Source organism: Lontra canadensis, unplaced genomic scaffold (genome assembly GCF_010015895.1).
Source record: "Lontra canadensis isolate GAN:19392208 unplaced genomic scaffold, GSC_riverotter_1.0 scaffold38, whole genome shotgun sequence".
Taxonomy (NCBI): domain Eukaryota; kingdom Metazoa; phylum Chordata; class Mammalia; order Carnivora; family Mustelidae; genus Lontra; species Lontra canadensis.
The window spans coordinates 14,250,676-14,272,358 of NW_022631032.1; the positions used below are offsets into that span (position 1 = coordinate 14,250,676).

A 21,683-nucleotide genomic window follows, 5' to 3' on the forward strand; every position below is an offset into this window, starting at 1 on the left:
GGAGTCTGCTTCAGACTCTCTCCCTTTGCCCCTCCTGTCACTGGCGCACACACGTGGGTGCCCTCTCTCAAAGAAATAAATCTTTTTTAAAAAATGCTATTAAACAGCATCACAGTGCTACACAGAAATGCTTTCTGAAAGGAAGAGTCAATACAGCAAACTTCATTGTTGTCTTAAGAAATTGCCCCAGCCACCCCAACCCTCAGCAACCACCACACTGGTCAGTGAGAAGCTATCAATATCAAGGCAAGATCCTCCCAGCAAAAAGATTATGACTCGCCAGAAGCCCTGATGATAGTTATTTTATAGAAATATTTTTAATTAAGGCATGTAAATTGTTTAGGCACAGTACAATTTGCACACTTAAATGGACTACAGTATAAACATAACTTTTGCCCAGAGAAATAAAAAAAATCATTTGACTCACTTTATTGCAGTATTTGCTTTATAGCAGTGCTCTGGAAGGGAAACTCCAACCCAGGGAATGCCTGTGTGGATTCTGGCCTCAACGCTTTCCTCAGTCACCATAATCTGCCTGGCTCTTCTTCCCTATTCATATCCCACACTCCAAACTCAACATCCCTTCCTGCAGGTTTCTACTCCAGACCAGTCTCATATCCCAATAAAGGCAGATAGACAAGTAAAATGTTTAGCATACCAAATAACAGAGGAGTCTTCAGCAAATGGCACTGGCTGACTGAATATCGACATATAAAAGAACCAAGTTAGACTCCTACCTCACACCATATGCTAAAATTAACTCAAAATGGATTAAATATCTAAATGGAAGAGCTAAAACTACAAAACTCTCAGAATAAGGATAAATATTTATGACCTTGGTTAAGTCACATTCCTTAGACACACCCAAAGCACTAGCAACAAAAGGAACAAGATACACTGGGGTTCATCAAAATTAAAAACATTTGTGCTTCAAAACACAGTAAGAAAATAAAGATGGGAGAAGATAATTACCAATTACAATGATGAGGGACAAGTATCCAGAATATATAAAAAACTCAATAATGAAAACAAAAACAAAAAATTAGCAAAGGATTTGAATAGACATTTCTCCAAAGATACACAAATGGCCAGTAAGCACACAGATATTTAGCATCACTAGTCACTAGTTCCGGAATTGCAGATCAAAACCGCAAGATAACAGCTCACACCAACTAGGATGACTAGAACTCGTCAGGTAACTCTAATTATGAGCATGTGGAGAAATAATCCTCAGATAGCACTGGTGGAAATGTAACATGGTGCAGCCACTTAAAAGTTTGGCAGTGACTCAAAAAGGTGTATGACCCAGCAATTTCATCCCTAAATACAGAAAAAGGATTGAAAACATACTGACAACTTATACATGGAAGTTCATAGCAGCATTATTCGTAACAAGGATAAAATGGAAACAACCCAAATGTTCAAGTGATGAATGAACACTGAACACGGCGTCCACAAAGCTGTTTGGCAATACAAAGAACAGAGTGCTAATGCATGCTACATGGATGGCCTCAGACACCTACCAAGTCACAGAAGCTAGTCAGAAAAGACCGTCGAACAGCCCTGTTTATGGGAGATGTCCAGAAAGAGAAGGTCTAAGGGACGAAGAATAGTTGTTGCCTAGGGCAGGGGACTTGGGGAAATGGTCAAGGATTATGGGTATGGAATTTGGCAGGGGGAGGGGAGGATGAGGAATATGTCCCAGAATTCAGAGTGATGGTTGCACAATTTTTGAGACTAAAAACAGTATTTACATGTAAACTTTAGAAGTGCAACTTTCGGCTCAAGAAAAAACAAAAAACACCAAAAAACAAAAACCCCAACTATGGAAGATTTTAAGAGGGACGTTAGTGACAGGGACTGTTTTTTTTTTTTTTTTGGTAAGTGTTCTATTTTAAGTAGGGCTGTCAAGAAAAATCTCAATCAAGTAGCCAGAATGCCCTAGCAGCAATTGTTAACATTAAACATTAAAAGTCCATTACCAAAAGTGACTTAAAATACCTTCTCTAGCCTAGAAAATGTAGGAACTATAATGCAGACTAAATCCTGAACTTTAAAATGGTTGCTCATTTGACAAATGTATAAGCTTCTCCTGGGACACGGCCCGAGATCTTTATTCTACACAGTAAAGATTGCGGATTCCCTTGCTATGGTTTATGACAAATTTAATACACTAACAAAGAAAAAAACATACATTTCAATGCTTCAACTTTCGTGAATACTCATCCTAGTGCTGCAGCCGCCTTCCTTGCAGGTCTGTCTCATTAACATTCTGCAAACGTTCCAGGAACAGGAGTTGAAGAGTACCATCCTCCTCCAGTGATGGAGGAGTGACATCAATTAGCCATTTTCAAAAACAGAGGATAGGGGTGCCTGGGTGGCTCAGTGGGTTAAAGCCTCTTCCTTCAGCTCAGTTCATGATCTCAGGGTCCTGGGATTGAGCCCCGCATCGGGCTCTCTGCTCAGCGGGGAGCCTGCTTCCTCCTCTCTCTCTGCCTGCCTCTCTGCCTACTTGTGATCTCTCTCAAGTAAATAAACAAAATCTTAAAAAAAAAAAAAAAAAAAGGATACACGTTAAGGGTTAAAAATAAAAATAAAAACTACCCGGCCGGGGGGGGGGGGGGAGACATAAAAACAATCAGACTGCACAATCCATATATTTACTTTTTATTGAATTTGTTAATGTTACAGAGTTCTTGCACTGCCAAACCATGCCTGAGAATTCAAAGAAAGAAATGGTACAATGGACAGCCTCATCCACCCATCATACAGTATATTAAAACTTGATTCATGTGCATTTTTATATTTCACAATCTTTTAAAAAGTTATAACAAGAGTTGGAATTTTAAATCTCCTGCAGGTCTTCAGATTTCTAGTATAGTATGCTATTAAATAAAAGTTCCACATACTCATCTCAGTTCATTCCTCAGTAACATAAGCCCCAACAAAATTTTGCTGGAAAAAAAATGCTTACTTTTCAGGGGAAATATGTGGCTCAAGATCCAAGAGATTATTAAGATTTTTGGTTCCCAAATGAAGTCTTCAGTTTAACCAAGAATCCCTTGTTTCTTGCTTAATCATCCAACCTCTCCTTGGCTGGCTCAGCTGCTCACCCCAGCACACCAGAAGGCAGGCACCCTGCCTGCCACCTCAAACACCACTGAAGTCATGGCCCAGATGTGGCTGGCAGGTCCTGGCAGGAGATACTGTGACCTCCCAGGAGTCAATTTCTGCACTGACACTTTCATCAAGACTGAACTCCTGGAGGAGATGACCCACGCCGGGGTAGTTTTACTCACTTGCTTCACTCTTGCCAGGAGCCAAGTCTGCAACTCCTGCATTTGGCAAAGGGATTTATTAGAGAGAAACCCAGACTCTGCATCAAGTGGTCACATTCCATGTTGAAATATTTCTACTGAACCGAAGATACAAAACTAGTAAATTACCAGACTATCTCATTAGATGGAAAGACTTTTCAGTAATCCTGGGTAGCTTCCTGAAGTCCCTTTAAGGACTAAAAATTACTGGATAGTTTAAGCTGTAATTATTAAAAACAGAAGTGCTACATCGCCTTTCACCCCTGACTCTTCAAATGAACATAAAGACATACCAGGAGGTTGGTAACAGAGCTAAACTGGCACAATCACTGCATCTGTAGAATGTCCAATACCTGAACAATTTGGGCACAAGTGTATCTGGAAATCCTGTCAAAGATATTCAAGATCTGTGAAAACCTAAATGGGTTTTAGCTTACGGTTCTGCTCACGTCGCTCTGAACTGCTAAGGGCCGGTCAGTGAATCCCTTGGCCTGAGCAGAACCCACTCTTTTCACTGCAGTTTACTGTACAGTTTAGACCTGATTAGAGGAGGCTTAGCAGCACCTGAAGTAGAGCCCCCCACATCCACTGCCCTTGACGTCAAAGGCTATTTGGTTCCACTCTAGGGATTGGCAAATTCATGAGACGTTTTACAATTCTAATGCATATTTCAGGTCACTTATTTAACCAAGCAATATGCTCTGTCAAAGAACTTATTGAGTCAAAGGAAAAAAAAAAAAAAAAAAAAAAAGGCCTTAATGGGTGGAACACAGAAAAAGCACTACCCAAATAAAAAATTACTAAAAGAAATAAGATTACTCCCTCCCCTACCCCCTTTCCCACTTGGTGGACCCAAGTTTGGTTGAATTTAATTTGTGGTTACCTCAGAATACAACTCAAAGCTTAAATTATAAAATCACAACCCTACAGAGATTATCTGAACACATGAGTTCTTTTGAGAGCGGCATGTTCCAAAAAGTCTAACACAGCCCACTACAGAATATCCTTAAGGGTGGGGCACAGGACAGGTTAATTAAGGTCACTTAAATCTTCATCTTTTACAGCAGATCAGAACCCAGATGGCTGACTTTCTGCAGGATTTCTGATAGGAATCCAGTAGAGCTGGTTTCAAGCTTCACACCGACACATACTAGCTGTAACCTTCCATGTCCAGAAGTTGTGATCCACATGAAGTCCGCAACGAGTGCAGCAAACCTGAGGTAGTCAGCCCTTACGAAGGCTCAGTATCTGAACATAAAAAGATTTTGAAATGACCACTGGCTGCAGTTTGTTTTTGTACTGGCAGAGTAACAACGAAAGAACACTGCCGAATCTAGTTCACACATTTACACAACAGTGAGAATCCCCCTAAATCCAGTATATACAAAGAGCAGCTGTGACACCTGCACCTCCACAGTGCCAAGGGCTGGTCACTTATATCGAGTGGTCTGCATCGGCTGTGGGTCCAGCAGAGATCAGATGATGAATGGCTGTTCCTGGTGGTTAGCTGCAGTCTAGTTACCTTAGAAGGGTTAGCAAAGACCATTCCTTAATTGTACTGTGTGTGGCTGCTTTTCTGATTTTCAAGCACAGCATACTGGTTGTCTAGCTGAAGTTTAAGGGCCTGGTTTTTTGAAACCTCATCCCTACCTCTAGTTTTGTGTCTTACTACTTCAAAGCTCTTCTCCATTTCTTTATCCCTAAGGGAAAAGAAATGTAATCAGTAAATTTCTTCTTCACTAGGTTGTTGATCCTCCAAAAAAAAAAAAAAAAAAGCCACACCCCCCCTTTGAAGTATCCTAAGGGAGGAAGAGGGGAAAGTGGTAGAGGAATCCTGCTTTCCCTAAGTTTGGGTTACACCACTTGCTTTTACAAAAGAACTACGTTAGTATGGTGACATATTTTTTCGTAACAGTGAAAAGCCTCTTCAGATTTCTTTCAGTTAGTGTTAAGTTAGGAAAGAAAGTAGGTCTTCCGGTAAAAGCAAAGCAGTGTAATGCAACCTTTCAGAAAGTGGGGACTCTCTTTGCTTTATGCCTTTCTGGCTTAGGAACCATTTCATAGGAACTCTCTACTTTCGACAGCGGGGGAAACCTGCACATAAAATCATCATCAGATCATTTTCTGGGCTTCAAAGAAAGAGAAAACACAAATACTGAATCTCTATGGTCCTATTTTCTGTGGCAGCAATCTATTTGAATACTGTTTACTGCAAACCTATTTTGGGACCAACTTGAAGACAACTGCAAAGTCAAAAGGCTATCTGATGACACGGTGATTCCTTCTAAGAGTCACTTTTATTTTTAGTAAATACAAACAATACATCTCTTTATGCCTAAGGGCAACAATTTTCTGATTCAAGTCAGGTTCTACTCATTATTCAATGATTTCTCCTCACTCCTCCTTGATGGGAGTGGATCAGATAAAGCAAGTTGAGTCCCGTGGGGAATCACTGCCCCTTATTCTGTAGGACAGAGCAGAGGAGCAAGTCCAATGGAGGCTTAAGTTCAAGCCAGATGGGCTCTCAAAGAGACAAAAAGATTGGTATTTACTTTAAAAGCCACCCCCCACCAAAACCAGTATTTCCATCTGATGTCCTTTACATTTCTTGCCACTTTATTCACTTAAAAAAAAAAAAAAAAAAAAAAAAAAAAAATTCATGTCCCTACAAAGGATGTGGAAGTGCCATATGTGGTCATTTAATTCCAGGTAGCATTCATTTTAAGCACCTGCTGAAATAAGATTATTTTAATATTAGATTTATAAATGCCAACATCTTTCATCTTTTCACATCTACGGGGGATACAATGAAATATTGCTCTTACATTTCTAGTTTCCATGTTATAAGGAACATGTGCTTACAAAGAATTCTAAATAGATACATGTCAGAGGTACAGAACAACACAAACCAGGAATAAAGAAACTTTTGTAGACAATGTCTGTCTTTCGTGCTTCTTACCCACTGCCCCCTTCCAGGGTCCTTACCCCTTTCCCCACCCTCATGCTTGTAAGTCCCACATAATGCACAGCTGCCTGTCGGCTGTAGCCTGGGCTTTACCAAGGAGATCCCCTCCCATCCCACCTCAGGTGGGTTTTCCTATCTCCTATATCCCACTCGCTGGCCAAGGGACAGGGTTCCCAGACAAAAGGCAGGAGTTGACAGTACTTACTTCCGGCTTTCTACATGCTTGGCAGTGGACTGCAGGGATGGGAACTGTGTATCACTGTAGATTTCTGGTGGTCCTTGTGGTGTTTTCCTTGTTGTGGTTAACCTGGCTCCAGGAGGCCTATACACACCGCTAGTCATTGCCGGTTCTGGGGTCTCTGTAACTAACATTTCATAACAGTTTAAAGCAACTATTCAAATGCCTTGGCATTCTAATAAGCTAGTCCCGCATTCCCAATGACTTGACACTTACAGAAAAAACCCCAATACCTACACAGTCTCTCTGGACAACTGAAGAAAGTTATCTGCGAAAATGTCTGACAGTGAAAATACTCTTCTCTTTCAGGGGCAGTCTTCTAACTTCTCTTCCATGTACAACACTTCGACTACCTATGTAAATGAGTGCTTTCAAACTTACTGCAAGTGGGAGAGGAATCTTGTTTGTGGACCGGGAGACAGTCTGTCAGCTACTACTGTCTTTGAGAATAGCACAACCTCAGCCCCCAGTTTACATAGAGGTAAATGTGGGTAATGACTTCTTTATCTGTTTGGTGGGTTAGGTAACACACCATGTGTAAAGAATTTACTTATGAAAACGCTTGTGTCTATATTTACTTCTGAAAGACTAGTAAAAATAAGCCACTATGTATCTTTAATAATTTCCTTGTCTTCCACATCAGTGGATTTTAAGGCCCTTTGTCTTATCTTATAAATACAGGTAAAGCAGGAAAAGAACAAGGCAGCTGAGCAGCCCAAAGTCTCCCAGGATGGCTAATGTTTTCGGGACAGAATCTTTCAGCCTTTCCTTATGTATCATTTTTTTCTCTCCCCATTCTTAATATGGATTCAGTACTTTATGTGTGTTTTCCATTTATCAAAAACTTCATTTCAAATAAACGCCTACGCCATCATTTATTAGCTGCAATATAATGCAGCCATTTGAATACTACTATAAAGGCTTATTGTCTCATACAGCTTTTAATTAAGTGTGGGAAAGCTTCAGTATCGCACGCATTCATCAGTGACTGAGCACCTGCTGTGTCAGGCGCTGTTCTAAACTGCACGGTGGAAGATACAAATGTTAAGGACATGCCTTCATGAACTGGACTGGATATTCAGGTTGCGAGCCACATGCAGCCATCTGAAGTGAAATAAACTTAAGAATTCAGTTCCCTAGTTCTAGTAGTCTAGTAGCATTTTAAGTGCGCAACCACCACCTGTGGCTAGCAGCTATTCCGGCGAACAATGCTATTCTGTCACTGCAAGAAGTACTGTGGGGCAGTGCTCGGCTCGAGGGAGGAGGCGCATCCACGTAAAGGTTGGTGCCATACCGAAAATGAGTGGGGGAAGGGATTGTAAAGGGAGCACACGACGGGCAGGGCTCTCAGTGTTGAGGTGGAAACCACACAAGGCCTAAAAGCCGTAAGGAGGCAAACCTAGCTTGAGGAGGCAAACAAGCCACATCTGGTCCGACTCCAGCTTTCCTAAATGGCTCACTGGAATGCAGCGACACTCACTGGGTGTCTGCATCAGCTGTCTCTGTGCTGTCACAGCAGGGCTGGGCAATTAAAATCCTCTTCCGTGCGGCCCTCAAAATCTAAATTACCTCTTATCTGGCCCTTTGCAGAAGCAGCTTTCTTAGAGGCTCCTAATATAAAGGAAAGAGGATTCAGGATGAGAACCTAGACACAAAGGGCCTGCGGCAGCAGTGTACCTGACACCCTCAAGAAGCAGGGTGAGTGAGGACCAGGTTCAAAGAAACAGCAAGTCAGAAGAAGGGATCACAAGGCAGGGATCCCAGGCCTTGCAGGTCACTGAGAACTTCAGCTTCTCCTCCTCCGAGGAGGGCATGCACAGAAGCAGGCAGAGCAGCAAAGAGAGGACCTCACCGATCCATATAAAAATTAACAGTTCAAGGCAGGGTGGTAGCAGTGGCCCTGGAGAGAACTAGTCACACAGAGTCTGATTTTGAAAATAAAGACAAAACAAATTTATTGACAAATGAGATTTAGGTGTGGAGCAAGGAAAAGGCATCAAAGAGGGCTCCAAGAGTTGTGGCCTAAGGGACTGAATGAACAGCAAGGAGATTAGGAAAGCGGTGTGCTAACCCCTGACATGGGTTTGAACTGCATGGCTCCACTAACACGTTCATGTTTTTGATAAACACGGTAGAGAACTGTAAATGGATTTCTTCTTTACGCTTTTAATATTTTTCCTCTAGCTTATTCTAAGAATATAGTAGGATAAATATATAAAATATGTGTTGTTACTGATAACAACTAGTTACTGGTTACTGGTATGTTTGTTACTCTTAAGGCTTTTAGTCACAGCAGGCTCTCAGTAGTTAAATTTTGGGGTAGCCAGAAGTGAAACGTGGATCAGACTGCACAGAGGTGCAGGGCCCCCACCCTCGCGTTGTTCAAGGGTCCACTGTACATGAGTTCAGCTGGGGATATGCGGATATCGAGATGCCGGCTTGGCGGCTAAGCGTGTGTGGAGGTCAGGAGAGATGTTAGATGTTGTGAATTTTGGAGTTGCCGGCATGTGGACACTGTCAAGGGAGGGAGGGCACAGAAAAGAGAGCGGCAGGGGCTGACCACTGGGGTAAGAAAATAAAGTCCAGCCAGGGAGACAGAATCAACAGTGGAGGGAGCAGGAGACTGTGGTGTCCTGGGGTGATCAGCTATGGCAAGCGCTGCTGATGGGGCAAACTGGGTGAGGATGGAGACCTGGACACTGAGGTTAGCAATGCTCAGGTTATCAGAGAGAAAGTAAAAAAAGCTAAATGGAAAAACATATATATATATATATATATATATGTATGTACACCTAGCAAAGGGCTAGAAAGGATGCCAAGAATGCGGACACATACTAATTATCTGTGATATCTGGGCAGTAAGACTTGGAGTGAACTATTATTCTAGTATTCTGCATTTTAAAAAAATGGGTATATGTTATAACGTAATGTTTCTCAAACTTCTCTCAACACTGCCATTTCTAAGGAACCCTTTTAGACATCTGTTTCCTAAACACCATGCCCCCACACCAGGAAATGTTAATACCACAGATACACTGTGCACCTGCTCACACACTTCGTTGTTGCTCTCTGGTGGGCAACACCCCACTAGAAGATCTAACACTTCTTCATGCTCCCGCCAAGAACCTCTTCTTATCAACTCTTAGGAGTGATAAAATGTGCCCTTCTGAGGATTCATGCCTCAAGACAGAGTAAATGAGGAACAGGGTAAAAAACAAAGACAGGTGGAAACATAGGTACGATATCCCTTTAGCCAACTGTCAAAAACTGACACAAATTACAAGTATTTAAGTTTGGCAAGTTAGTTTACATATAAATTTAAGGAGCCTACAGAAAAGCACGTCTCTTAAGGTCTAAATTCCTTTACACAGGATGTGAATGAAACTCTTCAGACAAATACAAACATCTCTCGTAAGAGCAGAAAGGAACCCCACTCATTGTACTACAAGCATTCATTTAGTTGCATGCCAACAGTACACTGAATTATACACAGACAGCTGTAGGAGAATAAAATATTAAGCTTACCAATTACTGCAGCAGGAGGTGCTTGCACTGGGGCTGTTTTATTCCAGGGGCCTGAAGATTTCTCTACACCACCGCCACCACCTCCACCTTCTTCCCAGTTATCACCTGGATCTTCTCTTTTCTCATTATCATCTTCTTCCTTTTCACTAGTGGTAAAGCAAACAAGTGAATTCAATTACAGAACTACCAGGAAAATCACCACTCTATATCCTTACTTGTTTCAAGGCTGATCTGTGTGACCCTAAGACAAGTGACCCAACCTCTTCAGAGTCCCAGTGACCCACCTGCTTAAAAGAAACAGACAGAAATAAGGGATTTTATCTGTTATACACTGGGACTCCCACCTGACTTCATATGAAAGGACTGTACTGCTACAAAACGTTTCGAAAACTACTTGGTCTGATAGTCTCTGCTTTCCTTTCTTGCAAACCTCATATAGTCAAGAACACTTAGAAATATTTACCATACTGACATGCCAGGCTTAGGACAATCTATGTCATTACATACAGCAGCCCCAAGTAAGAGCAGGACCCCAGCTACCAACCTCACGCAACTGCGGGAGGAAGAGGCCAGGCTAACCTGAGAAAAGAGGACTTAAGAGGGAAAGCTCTGGATTTTTCTAGGACCAGACCAGAGTGGCTGAATAGGCACTCATGGTAAGCAAATTTTCAGTAATAAAACAGTTCTTGTAAGTTGTTTAATTTCATTTCCTAATCATTTAGCACATATTACAAAATTACTCTCAAAATGAGAATTCACATTCCAACAGAAGAAACAAGCCTGTGTTCAGTGTTGACATCAGTGCTACAGACTTTGTTAGTGCCACAGGGAAGATATAGAACTGGTTCCTATCACCAGATATGTCACCCATTTAAAGAAGAGAACACAAAAACTCAGTCTTTGGCTTTATTAGTAATTAGAAATGCAAAAGATAGCCTCAGTGGTATCCCAAGACTGTGTGTAGTGTTTATGCCTATTTCTTCTTTATTCTTAAATTGGCTTGATTCAAGAATCAGGGAGTCAAATCTAACTGCCTTTTGCCGAGATTCTCCCTTGCTGCTGCTACCGCCTCTGGCACAGACAACCAACCTTTCACTGAATTGTTTCGTGACAGTGGTGGTTTTTCCTAGAACTTCAGCCTATCAACCTCTTTACCATTCTGACCACGCTTTTCTCTCCTACTGGAAAAAGCGCTGTTGCCTAAAGCTGTCCTCCTTTTACTCTTTCAGAAATCTTCTCCCTTTGACGCCTGATCAGTGATCATGGACTTAACAATGTACAGATGACTTCCACCCTACTGTGCATGACCCTGGGAACATCACGGCCCCTCCTGGCTTCTACAAAAGGACACTCAGTGTTTTCCTGCCATTTCTGTTAAAACAAGGAAAGTGCTAGCTATAAGACAAGTTTCTCGAATAACCAACGGTCTCCTTTAAAGACCCTTATAGAGGGTGTGGGTGGCTCAATGGGTTTAAGTGTCTGCCTTCAGCTCAGGTCCCGATCCTGGGGTCCTGGGATCAAGTCCTGCCTCAGGTTTCCTGCTCAGTGGGGACCCTGTTTCTCCCTCTGCCTCCCACTTCCCCTGACAAATATTTGTCCCTCTGACAAATAAAAAAGATCTTAAGAAAAAAGAGAAAATTTCAAAGACAATGACCACCAACAGAAGGGATTCCAGATTTTGGAGGCCTAGGGTGACAATCAGGGAGAGAAGAGGGGAATGAACATATCCTCAACCAGCATTTGTAGCATGATTTTACTTATGACTGTAAGAGGAAAAAAGAATGAGAATGGGGCCAAGCCATCCTTCAGTTTCCCTTTTTTTAACACATAATAGAATCTGTACAGCCATTTAAAATAGAATTCCTTTTTTGTTAACACATAATAGAATCTGTACAGTCATTTAAAATGCTGACATGGAAGTAATATTCATGTCAGTTAAGCCAATGGCTTTGTAAAACAAAATCTATACACCTTAACATAAGTAGAAGGACATTCTGATTTAAACAAAAAAGTTAAAAAAAGTAGCTGGGTGCTAGAATGCCTGATTTTATTTTCTTCATGCAGCAAGTAGTTACAAGCAGATTCTAAAACCAGACTTCCTGGTTCAAACCATCTAGGTTTTGCCACCGACTAGGCCAGGAGACTTTAAGTATGACACTTAACTTTTGTATGCCTCAGTTTCCTCTATGTAAAATGGGGATAATAGCTCCATTATGAAAATTAAATGAGTTAATAGACACAAAGCACCAAGAAAAGTGCCTGGCATAGAGTAGGTGCTGTTAAATGTTACGATTTTTTTTGGGGGGGAGTGGGAGGTGGGGCAGAGGGAGAGAGAATATTAATTAAGCAGATTCCATGCTGAGTATGGAGTCTGAACAGAAGCTCAATCTCTCAACCCCAGCTGAAACCGAGTTGGACGCTTAACTAACTGCATCACCCAGGCGCCCCACTAATATATGCTTTTTAATATCCATTTGAGTTTTCAGACAGATGCCATCTTTATACTAGGAAAAAAAATGAGAACAAAACTCAAAATCTCAAAAACCCAAAACACGAACAGTTCTTTTAAAATAGATTTTTAAAAACTTTTTAAATTTTAAAATTAAAAATTTTAAAAAATTTAAAATTTAAATATTAAAATTAAAAATTTTAAAAAATTTAGAAATTTTTAAAAATAAGATACCAAACACTATGACCCTGTTTTTGACAATTTACACATAGAAAGAATGACCAGGTAAGGATATGAAGGTCCTAATTTATCTAGGAGTCTAACAGTGGTATCCTAACATTAGAACTATTCCAAAATATTTTTTTTCAGTCAGCCACTTCTGAGAACTGATGCCAATGTAATTTTACTTTCATGTAATTTGCTTGGTTCCTGAGTAAAAACCTAAGTGTTATTTACCTAGTTACTAAAGACTTGTTAGTATGTCCCAGTAACCCAATCCCAGCCAGACAAGGAAGACAGACCCCTACAAGGACTTTAAGAACCTTCACCGCACTTTTATACTCCTATATATCCCCAAAGTATGCTAGCTTTGTCATTTACATTGTGAAACACCTCAGCAAAATGTGCTGAATCACTTGTTCAAACATACACACTATATTCTAAAATAGATTTTTCTTCAAATTCTTTAATATTTGGTGACTAATATATCTAAACTGGAATTATCAGCTTACAGTAAGCAATCAACTGAACACTAAAAAATTTAACACTGATTATCTCTAAGCAGAAGGGATTAAAGATCACTCTCATACATTTTTAGGCTGTTGTACCTTTTAAAAACCCTTTAAAAATATAGTTTTTCTAATTCACAGTACGATACTAAAGAAAAGCCCCAAACTGGCTTGACAGAATACTGATGATCCATGTAAAAGAAGTTCCTTTACTAGTAATGTTTTAAAGTAATGTTTACTACCTCTTTACGACCTTTAAGGTAATGTTTACTACCTCTTCACCCTGAGACCAGAATGAATAAATCACAAATCTAAAAATCCCTTTAAATTACAAAATATTACGAAGTAAGAGGGATTTAATTAAAGAGATTGTGCATCTGTAATAATAGGCACAAGACAACCTAATATTTTGGTTTCTTAGGATTCTAAAGTTAAACTAAACATTGGAAATTGTCTAGTAAGGACCTTTCATCCAAGAGAGGGAAGGAACAAAGGCCCAGAGATGCTAAAAGCCTTGTCAAAAGGCTGTAGGACTAAGGGCAGGGTAGAAATAACTTAAAAATCTGATTACCTTTTCTTACTTACACACTTCCAGAAAATGTCAAATCTCTAAATGTCTTAAGACACACGTTGCAAAGAATCATTTCCACAGGAGATAATTAGGCTAAAATTTGCTATTTGACCCAAAAGAACATATAGCTAAATTTATAGCTAAATATACAGCTGATTAATATATCAGCTAAATTTCACATTTCTAAATACTACACTGCTACTTGTAAATACATTATCACAATTTAAAGTCTATGGTCTTAAATATACAACAGTCTGTAAGGTACTAGTGGTGGTATAGATGAATGAAGCAAGAAAATGTAATACTTACTGAGTATCTAGTACTCAGTAGGCCAGACCCTGTCCTATCACTTCACAAATTAAACCTCACAATAACACCAAGGCAGGCAGGAGACTTACTGTACAAAGGAAGACACAGACACTCAGACTAAAATGTAAGCCCCTTCCCCAGGGCTACAGAGTAGCAAGCCAAACCCCTTGTCTCCAGAGCTCATACTCTCTCATGTTGCTTCTTTCATTTTATCCTCTTTAGAGCTCTAACATATGACACAGAAATTTTCTCTATTTTGAGCAAATTCATTTTCAGTACGGCTGATCAGGATTACACAACCTGCAGCAGTTTCTTAATAAAGATGGGACATCCTTACCTCTTTATCTCACAGGACTTTACACGAGAGTTTATACATCCTAACTCTCCTTCCCCAATACTAGGGTTTTAGCAGCTAAAACAAAATCCAGACTTGACTGTGCTTCTGCATCTCCACTGGTTTGCCCTATTACCCAACCACTGTTACAACAGCAAAATGGCTAGACATAGCCTGATGAGCTATGCTGGCAGCTTCCTCCAAAAACTCTTTCTCAATGCCTTCACGGGAGACTAAGTGTCTCTCTCCTGTGTTCCACAGTATCCTGCCCATCACTGCAATGACCTACTGGTGTTTAGTAGAGCAGGAATTATTTCTACAACCCTGATGTCTGGCACACTACCGTCACACTAAGATTTGCTACAATGAATCCAGCTTTGCTGCAGGAGTGATTTCTTCAAGTTAACAACTTACCCAGCTCTACCTAATGATTTTAAAGGTTTTTGTTGTTATTAAGATTTTATGTATTTGACAGACAGAATACGCACAAGCAGGGGGAGGGAGCGGCAGAAGAAGAGGGAGAAGCTGGTTCTCTGCTGAGCAGGGAAGGAGCCCAATGCAGGACTCAATCCCAAGGCCTTGGGATCATGACCTGAGCTGAAGGGAGATGCTTAGCCAACTGAGCCACCCAGGTGTCCCTAAAGTTCTAGATTTTTTTTTTTTTTTTAAAGATTTATTTGACAGAGACAGCAAGAGAGGGAACATAAACGGGGAGCAGAAGAGGGAGAAGCAGGCTTCCTGCCAAGCAGGAAGCCTGATGAGGGACTTGATCCCAGAACTCTGGGATCGTGACATGAGCCGAAGGCAGATGCTTAATGACCAAGCCACCCAGGCACCCCAAGTTCTAGATTTCTTAAGAAGGTTTCTAAAAAAACCACTGGGTTCCAAGAACTCATTTTTTTTTTTTTTTAAAGTAAGCCCAAGATGACGCTTGAATTCACAACCCTGAGACTGAGTCACGTGCTCCCCCTACTGAGCCAGCCAGGTGCCCCTCCAAGAAGTTAATTTATTATTGAAACAGGACAAACCCTCAACATTTAGTAACTTCAAATATTAAATTAAATCCATTTTAAAGATGAGAGGCCTACAGGTCCCATTTAGACTGCTAACAATCCAACAATCCAAGCTCCAATGTTAAGCCCCTTTTATCACCATCCCAATGGCAACCCCCTAAAGAACTTGTCTCTACATAATGAGGACCTTGAACACATCTGTTAATTTAGACACAAAATCTGTACGCAAGCTCTTTTAATACTCTTGGCACTTAAATCTTGAGCTAGTTGGTAAATGTGTTAGAACATTAATACAGCATTGTTTGCCGCTACTGAAAATTTCCTTTCAAATGAACACTTACCTTCAATAAAGGTCCAGCATGCTAACCTATCATAAGGTCTAGTGTCAAAAAAATTTTAAGGCTATATGCAGAATTTGCAGCTGACTAAAGCAAATGTGACAAAAATGATCAGGAGATCTAAGCAAAGAGTATATGGGTACTTATTTTATCTTTCTTGGAACTTTCCTGAGGTTTCTAATTTTTCAAAGCGAAAAGTTGGAAGAAAAAACTTTAAGATTATAAGGCTGAAAATGTCAAGGTATTTTAAGTCAAATTCCAAAGTTTCATATTCCCTTGTCTCATACAGAGATAGCAAAGCTGCCTCTCTCACAGAAAGTTTAACAAATTGAAGGCATAAAGAATCATGTGCCCCAACTTCTCAAAGGTATGTCCTTTCTTCTGCCCCTTCCTAAGGGCTTCTGCCTAAAAGATTAAGACCAAGCTATGGAAGACAATAATTCAAAGTCTATAGTTGAACACTCTGAGAAGGATTTTTGTTTGGTATGGTCATACTCATGCCAACCTGAACATGTCATTTTCTATCAGGTTCATAGTGAATTGACTTACCAGTCTTTAGTCATGATAGCAGTCAGTGTACCTTCACTATCCCTTGTCCTCAAATCTTGGTATTATAGATCAGGTGCCTCATGGTTAAATAACAGACTGCCAAGACTAAGTTATTCTAATTTACCCAATGAATAGAGAAGATCAGTATTGCTGAGTGGCTATTTTACAAATACCCTATTCAAAAATCCTCACATTCCTAGGAGTTGTCTCAATTCTGCAGATCAGAACCAACACTCCAAAGTAAAATGACTTGCCCAGGGTCACACAAGCAGAGGCTGAAACCCAGGCTCCTCTTTCCCCGAAGTCCATGTTTTCGTGACATTATCAACTCCATCCCATTTATGTGAGTAACCTACTTCCACTCCTTTGAAGAAAACAAAGTGTCTTCTTTCTTGGGGATCCCGATCCTACTGAGTTTCACTGTCAAAACATTTAATACAAAGTTTACAAGGATAGACAGTATATAGTGTGAAAATCTGTCATTATTAGACCTCAGATGATGTCTCACACTCAAGTCTTTCCTGAAGGCTGTTAGATCGTGAAGATAATGGAAAAAATACTCTTGACTCCAGGGTGACTGAGGAGCCACAAAGGCAGCTTCCTGAAAATATGTTTTTCAATGTTAGGTTAGAGAAAGACCTGTGGCAGACCGCTCAGGAGTTAAGACTAGGTGCTAGGAATAACGAGAAAAACAACATAAAAGCTAGTCAAGCTTCAGGTCAAGCAGAATTTAAACACTCATACTAGCTGAGATTTACCTACGCCCCTGGCAGAGGTGAAAGACATAATTTAAGAAATGTTTCATTATCTCTGGAGTAGCCAGAAAGACAGACAAAAATAACCTTGAGTATGGATATGGAATATATAATCAATGACAGAAAAACAGACCTCCATAAATAAAAAAATATAATAATAAAAATCCTCCATAATATAATAAAATCAATTTCCAGCATTCAGTGAATTCAAAACCTTTCCCCTCAGAAAGTGCTACTCTTGCTCAGTAAGTTCAACATGGTCAAACACTATTCCTCCTGTCACTCAATCTTCAGAATTCGCAGTTAAGAACCTGTGCTCAGAAAGATGGACCAAGAACCTTATTCTACAGCCAAACAGGAACCACACAGCCAGTGCCAAAGCCCCAATGGACAGGAACTTCACATCTCCTCCTCTTCATTTTCACAGGTCAAACCCCAGAATCAGGGATATTTTCTTTTTTTTTTAAGGGATATTTTCTTAACTACACCTCTCAAGAAACATCTCACATACAAATTCAAGAAGTTGTTGGGAGTAAAATTTAGCCTAATCACTTGTACTTATCATTACTTCAAAAGAACCTCAAGAGTGGAGAAGCCCCATTTCCTAAAACGTTTCCCACAATCAGTCAGGTTTCACTTTGGTTAAGCTCACTAAACGAACCCAGGAGATAAACGCCTGGCACTCTGGGAGGTATTCAACAAAAGTAAAAAATATTAGCCCTGGTGTTTGAATTTGAGTAACTTATGTAAGGCCATAAATATTACCACTTGGAGAAGTCAAAAGAGTATTCTGTTAAGGAAAGTTACTTCTGCCCGTGTGCCACGTGGTCACTGGTATACACAAACTGCAAACTTCGAACTGGATGCAGTTCATTACATCATTTATTTCTTTAAACTGGGAATGAAAGAGTTTTAACCTTAAAAATGGTGGAACCATACATTCACCCATTAAAGTAAGACATCTATTCACATGAATCTAAAACCAACTATCACAGATTGGACTTAATATGTTAATTTCAAATCCCCTAAACCAACCAACCCATTTTTAAAAAATACCAGTCTTCTTGAACCTTTTTTTTTTTTTTTTAAGATTTTATTTTATTCATTTAAGAGAAAGAGAGAGAGAGAAAACAAGCAGCGGGAGTGGGAGAGGGAAAACCAGACTCCCAACTGAGCTGGGAGCCCAACAGGACCTGGAAATTATGACCTGAACAGCAGATGCTTAACCATCTGAGCCACCAAGGTGCCCCTATTTTCTTGAACTTTAAAAATAACATGCTCAGACTATCTGATGCCCTATAAAATTCTAGGGAGAATAAATCTGCAGTGTTAGGATACTGATTATTCTTGGGGGTGAAGGTAATGACTAAAAGGGCTTTAGATAAGCTCTGCAGGAGTAATGTTCAGTTTCTTGACCTTGCTGTTGATTACACAGATTGGTCTCACTGGGTGAACATATAAAATCTGTACATCAATTAAGTATACTTAAATTACAAAAATACGTATGTATTAACTTGCTTATTGGAGAGATCTGAAAACCACATTATTTTTGAATCAAACAAACAAAACCCCTAGGTTCAACACACCAATGTTAAAAAGTGAATGTCTTCAAACCACAAAATCCATTTCATTTTAGCGGTCTCAAATAAGTAGGCAAGCTCTCACAGGATTTTGGAGCTGACAGCTAATTTGATCAGCATACAGAAGAACTGCCCCCACAGAGACAAGGAAGACAATCCGTTACAGCCCTAATATGCATATCTAAAGCATGAGGCCCCTGTGATGCGGTTTGGGGGCTAGTGAAAAACCAAACATACTATACCTATCCTAAGGGTTATCTAAACGCGTTTGTAACCAGACCATACCTTATTTGCATCGCCTGAACTCTGAGGCCGCTGTAATCAACCTCTTTTTGCTCAAATTCTTTCCACTCATCTTCATCCTGTAAAACACACACCACTTGATCAATTAAAGCTATGTGTTAAAACACAACTAAGGCAAATATCAGACTATGGAAAAAGGATCAAGCGTCTGGAACCTAAAATGCAGACTCGTTTTCTGGCCAAAGGCCCTTTTTGATTCCAAGGCGGCCGACTAGGCTAGAGGACAAACGTGCCCAGCAGTCCAACCCTTACTTCCACCGGGTTCCCTCCAGAGAGCTGTTACTTTAAAAGCAACCAGGAAAAGTCGAATGAAAAAGTCAATGGTAACCCCACAACTAAATGTCTACCACAATGTTGTCATGAGACTTATTCTGTTATGGGTTTAGAGGCCAAAGCATGGCAATTAAAGCTGCCACAAATGCGATTGTTAGAAAATTCTGCTCAGACTGGCGGGCTGAAGTCAGAACACCAAATTACTCAGAGCCGACGTCACTCGATAAATGCTGCTCTGGGCTGGGTACTTCAGACCCAGACTCATTTCCCCTCGAGGGTACCGCGGACCGACTCTCGGTCCCGGCCAGCGACACGAGGTGGAGGGGCGGGGCGGGAGGAGGCTGGGGGTCCCGCGGGGAGAGGCGGGCCGGCCCGGCGTGGGAAGCCCCCGTCACATGGCCAGCCTCCGCGCCCGTCCGCCGGCTGGCCGGCCCCTCCCGGACGCTTCCCCAGGCTGGCGGCCGGCGGGGGCGGGCACATGGGCGCAAGCGCGCGGCCCGGCCCCGAATCCCGGCCTCTCCAGCCCCTCACCTTAGTCACGGCCTTGGTGGCGGCCCCGGGGCCGAAGGCCCCCGCGCCCGCGGTCCCGCCGTCGCCCGGCCGGGCCCCCGCGCCCGCCCCCGCCGCCGGCCGCGCCCGCGGCTCCGCTGCTCCCGCCGGCGCCGCCCGCCGCACTCGCGGCACTCCCCGCCCGGCTGCTCCGCTCCTTTTTCTTCTTCTTGTCCCTCTTGGCGAAGAAGTTGTCTAGGCTCCGCTCCTCCGTCTCGGCCATGGCCTCAGCCTCCTCGGCCTGGATGGGTGGGGCCGGCGGCGGGCGCGGCCCGCGGGGCTCAGAGCTCGGGGTCGAGGCCGGCTCTGCGCTCACGCTCCCGGGCGCGGCGACGCCTCAGCCCCGCGGGGTCGCCGAGGCGTGTGCGGCGGGGCGGGCGGCTCCCCCCCGCGTGCTGGCGGGCGGTGGTACGGTCCGCCTAGGGGATCGCGAGCCCGTGCCGCCGCTCGAAGCCGCCGGGGCTGCCGCTGCTGCCGAGCCCGCGGTGCAGGATCCCGTCCGCTCCGCAGCCGGAGGGGAAAAGGAACGCGCGGGCCAGCGGCTCCGGCAAGAGTGCTTGGCTAGCAGCGGCGCGTGCAGGAGGAAGACACGCGCGCGCAGGCCCGGAGAGGAAGGGAGAGGGGGTGGGGAGGGGAGGGAGGGGGAGGAGGGAGGGCGGGCCACCAGAAGAGAGAGGCAGCGCCCGCGCGTGCGTACTTAGCTCCGCCCGCCGCTGTGGGAGCGCAAAGGGGAGGGCGGCGGGAGGAGACGGAGGCGGAGCTTCCAGAGGAGCCAATCAGGTGTCAGAACGAAGCGCTTAGGCGACAATCCCTGCCTCAGAAGGGGCGGGGCCTTGGGACAGAGAGAGGAGGGTGTATGCTAAATAAGTGGGGTTCCTGATGGCTCCTGCCTCCCGATTGGCCAGGGGTTTAGCCTTGAGGGCGGGCATTTAGAGGGCTAATTGGTGACTTGGCTGAAGAGGTCTGGTGAAAGGGGCGGGTGGGTTCCGTCTGAGCGCATGCGTAGGTTGCACGCGTGTCTGCTCGCCCAGAGCGAACTGTGGCCTTGTGGCTTGAACTTTAGCGAAACGGGAAGGTTGTGTATTAAGCTAGCTGTGTTCAAGATGGTAACTCCTCCTCCGCTGCACTCTGTACTTTCACCTCCTCTGGTCTGGCAACTTTTTAAAATTTTCATTTTATGGGATGGTTACTAGGAAATGAGAGGAGCCGTGGGCCTGAAGTTTGGTCTTTTTGCGAAAATCTTTGATAAGCCGGTAGGTAGATAGGGGGTTAATTTTGTCTGGACTCCACCCTTTGCTGTCTACCAAGGTCAAGCTAAAGAAATCTGATCCTCGAGCTTCTGATATGTAAAATGAGGGTATTCGCTCTCGGACGGAGGACCTGTTAGCTGCCCAGCACCGTGCGTTAAGCATTGGATGTGAGATGCATGACTTTTTAATACATTTAAATAGTGCTCCCCGCCCTGACTTGAGTCTAAATGATGGATGCAGTTTATCCTCAGCTTTTATATATCTGGTAAAAGGAGGAGAACGGTGTGTCATAGGGATGGGGATAAAATACCCATGTTAAACCTGGTTTTACCATTTAAGTACCTTTTGGGCCTTGAGAATGAAAGGAATTCTTTAATTTGAAAACGGTGGCCTAATGTCAAGTATTAGACTTTCAACTTCCTCCTTCTAAGGACAAAGGAGAGTGCAGCTACTAAGGAAATGACTCAGACTATGTTAGTAGCTTCATGGGGTAGACACAGTACAGCCAGTAAAAGGGTGACTTCTTTGTCTTTTCCTTTATAGTTTCCGCATTGAAGGTTGTCTTCCCTCCCTCCCCCACCTCCACTACTGTTAAAGAACTGAGTTCCCAGTATGTCAACAAAGTAAATCAAGAACT

At 42.5% G+C, this 21,683-nt stretch overlaps 1 protein-coding gene across 1 annotated transcript; it reads right to left on the reverse strand.

The window, feature by feature from the left end:
- Positions 1-3,288: 3,288 nt before the first annotated feature.
- CDV3 (CDV3 homolog) lies at positions 3,289-20,487 on the reverse strand. The gene is given in 7 exon segments (XM_032869674.1): positions 3,289-4,839; positions 4,968-5,017; positions 6,488-6,647; positions 10,046-10,191; positions 18,957-19,033; positions 19,779-19,868; positions 19,870-20,487. Coding segments are annotated over 7 exon segments (681 nt in total). The 5' UTR covers positions 20,020-20,487; the 3' UTR covers positions 3,289-4,831.
- Between the last annotated feature and the right edge of the window lie 1,196 nt (positions 20,488-21,683).